This window comes from Alosa pseudoharengus, unplaced genomic scaffold (assembly GCF_046254945.1).
Source record: "Alosa pseudoharengus isolate Yale_2024_CS ecotype anadromous, Long Island Sound unplaced genomic scaffold, YU_APseudo_1.1 YU_APseudo_1.1_scf_4, whole genome shotgun sequence".
Lineage (NCBI taxonomy): Eukaryota > Metazoa > Chordata > Actinopteri > Clupeiformes > Clupeidae > Alosa > Alosa pseudoharengus.
The window spans coordinates 4,819,791-4,824,790 of record NW_027468774.1 but is presented as its reverse complement, the minus strand read 5'-3'; the positions used below and the strand labels follow the sequence as shown (position 1 = coordinate 4,824,790).

Below are 5,000 nucleotides of genomic sequence, written 5' to 3'. Positions count from 1 at the left end.
CGCATAGCATTAGGCAAATGAATGAAAGAGCCTTCGCCGGTCGGGGAGGAGGGTGGCGCGGAGAGAGAAAGGGACTGCGAGACGCGGTGAGATGAACGATGAGAACTCGGGGGGGGAGGGTAAATTACTTTAGTGGAGGAATCCAAACTGTATTTGAGTCATTACGAGTGGTGTTTAGCACGATGAAATAACTTTCCCTTCATAAACAACACACTTCGCCTGTTGCTTCAGCTGCTTCTATTATGAGTTTTGTCCGAGTTGGCCAATTCATTTGACTTTAGTGCATGTAGGCTATGTTCGGTCATATTTTAACCCATAGAATAATTAGTCCACCATGCACATAACAGCCTACCTACACAAAGTGGTTGGAAGGCTATGTTTCAGTGAAACGCGGTATGTTTTGGTGGAGGCTTGAAAGGGTTAATTGTAGGAGGAGCGTGGCGGCCGAAGGGGAGTAGCGCGAGCGGAGACCGGAGGTGGAGCGAACACACAGCTGCTCGCTCTCGTCACTAGACTCCGAGCGTGTTGCTGACACAATTTTTGTGGGACCTCGGGACTCGTCTTGGACGTAAACACGCAGGGGAACGCTGGTTCAGCCTGTAACCAGAGAGCGTCAGGAAAGTCCATGTAAACAGCGAACTGAGGAGCTCACATTTCTTCCGACAAGCCTGGAGCATCGGCTCAGCACATTTGGATTGACTCAGGAAGATCCGTCTGACCAAAGCGAGAAGGCGTGCGGGACAGCCTCTTCGTATCCCGAGACTGAAACTCAGGACGCTTCCTACGTGGAATACCATCTGAACTAGAGACCAGTTTGCGTATTGTATGTGGCTGTCTGTGTGTCTTTTCTACTGCAACAGCAGTTCTGGCTGCTACGGTCGTGAGCGTGTCCGAACGCACTGAATCTGATTGCACTGGAGTTTGGAAGTAATTCGCGGCATCTCCCACCGGAGAAGGCCAAGAGGACTTGTCATACCTCAGGGGGACTAGGTTGATTTCTGCCTCACCAAGTTTCAGAGGCATCTGTCGATATTCCGGTCAAATATCTATCGAACGCAGTGCTGCGGGTCGCTCTGTTGACATGCGCTCAGGAATTCTGTCAGATATGCAGATTCCGTTTAGATTTTGTACGGGGCATTTTTTCGTACAGTTACTTTAGTTGTAGTAGCCTAGATATTTAGTTTCGACGGGGAACGAAACCATATTATCGGAGCAGACAACCACAATGACAGTGCTAGAATAACTCAATATTTCTCCTAAGTGACGAAATAGTTTTTATTATTTCACTCTTTGTGTCCACACTACGATAAATAAACGTCTGTTGTTTTTTTTAAATACATTTCCTTGGCTGCAAAAGTGGACCTTGCGCGTCACGACAGGCGCTACACGCTAACTACATTGTAACACCCGGAGGAAAAAAATATTTCTGTTCGAGGGGGAGCGATATCGGAACGGTAGCAGAATGTACGAGAGCGTGGACGTTGTGGGGCTCACTTCCAGCCCGAACCCCTTTCTGATGATGGATTACTACAACCAGAGCCGGGGCTGCCTGATACCGGAGAAGGGACTGGTTCCCGGGGCGACCCATCCCTACAGTTCGTCCCGGCGAAACCAACACTGGAGCGGCTCCAACCACTGTAGGTGTCCCTTCCCTGTAGCCTGTTATCATCTCCCATCTTAATCATGCCTGCACATTAGATTGGATACTTTTAAAGTTGGTCAGACCTGTTTTGCAAGGTGACCATGCATGTGAAATCTGTGTGTGTCTTGCTGCTGTAGCCCTTCATGCAAAAAATGCCACTTGTACACTTATTGTGCTTCATGTAGATCGGACTGGCCAGAGCTCTACAAAGCTTAATCTTAAAGTTCAATCGATGAAGGTGTTGTCTGATTTGAAGGGCAGTGGAATCTATCGTTCCGCTGAAAGTAATATTCGCGACGAAATAACATTAGTCCCTTTGCTGCCTATCCTGGGGTTGCCGTTTGACTAGCTGACCCACTTTTGAGAAACATTGCAGCCGAGCTCTGTGCGTTTGCGTTCGCTCTCTCTCTCTTTCTCTCTTCACTCTTCCAGTATCTGCCCTTTAGAAACCGACTTTTATAGTCTTTCATCGGCCGAATCTAACAACCCAGTCGATGTAGTGCTCTTTCTCGATCGCATGCCTGTTTCAAGTCAAGTCTGCGAACAGTCACGGTCGTGTAAAAGATCGTTCTCCAAGTAAAGTCTCGCTTTTAAAACCATGCCAACTGTAATCAGATCAAGCCGCGCTGCTGGCATCAATCCCCAGCTGCTGTAATAATCGCTATTGCGTCCTGCTTTTTTACGCGTATGCTCCCAGGCAAACATTAAATTACCCTAAATGACGAAGCCCCCTGTTCGAGTAACTGTAGGGTAAGCTAGTTAATTGTCCAATGGATGTCAGCGTAGACTCCAGATAGTCTGCACGCTGTAGCATAGTATTAGTCTCAGTTTTTAAAGAGATGTGAGTTTGATAACCCACGTCAAATAGGCTACAGTTAATGTGCATGAATAGTTATGTAGGCTATGAATCCAACTGGTTGGTTATAATAATGGTAAACCATAGACTTAACAGTAGACGTTTCGGTCCTACGGCTGGTTGTTGTGGCTGTGTTGCCAGGTCTGCTGGCTTTAGCGCACATCGCCATTTGTATTCGCACTCAGGTCACAGAGGTCGGCTGAGGGACCGGCGGGTCACGGATTTTCCGACCCTCCCCCAAGCGGCCCTGCTGGTACACAATACGCATGGAGCACTTAACGACGCATTCTGGCGCTCCATTTACAGTGAATACGCCAATGTAGTAAAGTGCTGACATGTAGTTGGAGCGGAAGATATAGCCCCACGTCTCGCCTTAAGACGCGGAGGAAATGAAGCAGTGGCTGAAGTAGAAACGGCTGCGCCGGACCCTGGAGAACATGCCGAGCATTTTTCAGGAGTTCCTCTTAAGACAATAAAAACGCTCTCTGGTAATGCGGAACATCTGGAACGGTCCGCGTGCGTTCTAATAACCTATGAAAGTGGCGGTGGAATCTTTTCTCTTTCCCAGCCTGCCTTTCCCTAAACCAAAGTGTGGTCGGGGGTTGCCAAGAGAAGGGCGTTTGGTATTTTTGGTTAGCCTCTTACAGTGATTCTAGGATAGTGTCATACGCACAAAATGGGAGGAGTGAAGAGGCCCAAAGAGCAGAGGAGACTCAGGAGGAGAGTGGTTAACTGCGTGATGGCTTAGGTGGAGATCAGTCAGTGAGTCCCCGCAGATCACAAGTGTTAATCAATGCAGATGAGCGGATGAGAGTTGGGAGTGAGCTGAATCTGAGCAGGGATCTCTCTCTCTCTCTCTCTCCCCCCCCCTCTCTCTCTCTCTCTGTCCCTCTCTCTCTCTCTCTCTGTCCTCTCTCTCTCCCCCTCTCTCTCTCTCTATCCCTCCCTCTCTCTCTCCCCCCTCTCTCTCTCTCTCTCTCTCTCTCTCTCTGGCAGCTAGATTGGACATCAAACAGAATCTCATTTCTCTTGACTTCTGAAGAGCCACCGATGGATAGACGCAGGAGTCCCGTGTGTGTGCATGTGTGTGTGTGTGCATGTGTGTGTGCGTGTGTGATGGAGATGGTCGAGGCGAACCACCTGGTTCTGCCCCCAGTGTTTATCACTGAGAGCCTCTCATCATTAACATGATGGAGAACAGCCTGTGTGTGCTGGTTTGTCTCACACACACACACACACACACACACACACACACACACATAGATTATTGATGGACTTCAAGGGGGTTTGGGTGGGAGTGAAGGCGGAGTCTTGCGTCCAAACGGATCAAGCCCACTTGATCCTTGATCCCAGTCGTGTCAGTGCTGTGTGTGTGTGTGTGCATGTGCGCCACAGTTAACAGCCTCATGCATGAAGGAATGTACTCAGCCTCTTTCACATGACTGTCACACACACACACACACACACACACACAGGGCTTTAGAGAGAGAGAGAGCGGTGGTGCACAGCGCTGTAAATTCACACGGCTGTTTCCCAAGCCTCTCTCACGGTCGTCCAGACTTCCATAATGTCTTCATCAGTGTGTGTGTGTGTGTGTGTGTCTTCATCGGTGACTGAGTCCCAGGCTTTTCTTTTCTGCTCCTGCTCATTTCTTCTCTCAAGGCCACTGCCAAACGGCCAGTGGCCTGTAATCGTGTGTGTGTGTGTGTGTGTGTGTGTGTGTGTGTGATCATCGGGGCCTGAGGCTGTTGTTTGTGCTCTGCTAATCTGACTCATGTGGTACCAGAGTACGGAAGTCCCTCTCTGCCTGGAGAACACACACACACACACGCACACACACACACACACATACACACGCACGCGCACGCGCACGCGCACACGCACACGCACGCACGCACTCGCACGCACGCACGCACGCACACACGCACTCGCACGCACGCACGCACACACACACACACACACACACACACACTGCTCAACGAGATAATAAAACATACACACATTAATGGGCCATCAATGAAACACATACAAGCACAAACATGCTTTGCATATGTTGATATGCTAGATATGCAACAACATCCGTGTCTGTGTTTTTGTGCGTTTCTGTGTGTGCGTGAACATGAGTATGTCATGTTCGGTCGTTGGTGGAACTTTGTGTATGAAATGTAATTTACATATAGGTGTGTATGTTAACAACAACAACATGGTAAAGCTATCAGGGCTGTTTGAGTTGAGGTAGGGGATTGAAGTGTGTGCATGACTCTAAAAAAGAACAGCCAGATATGGGTGAGTGTGTGCGTGCGTGCGTGTGCGTCACATATGCAGTGGCCTTTGTTTAGCCAGTATGCTTTAATTGACTAGCCTAATAACAAAGCTTACTCATTCATACTCTGTAGCAACAAGTAACAACACTGTGGTGCAGCTAGTGGAAGTTAGTCTGTTTAAGGGTGTGTGTGTGCGTGTGTGCCCTTTCACCCATCTTTCTGTCTGGGACTGTGTGTG

General features: G+C 48.9%; 1 protein-coding gene across 2 annotated transcripts in view; it reads left to right on the top strand.

Annotated features, from left to right (window-relative positions):
* Nucleotides 1-520: 520 nt before the first annotated feature.
* Nucleotides 521-5,000, top strand: part of raraa (retinoic acid receptor, alpha a) — a 43,728-nt gene continuing 39,248 nt past the window's right edge. For both annotated transcript variants that reach the window (XM_076267019.1, XM_076267018.1), the window contains exon 1: nucleotides 521-1,637. In XM_076267019.1, the coding sequence (XP_076123134.1) occupies nucleotides 1,463-1,637 (175 nt within the window). In that variant the 5' untranslated portion in view covers nucleotides 521-1,462. The remainder of the gene's footprint in view (nucleotides 1,638-5,000) is intronic.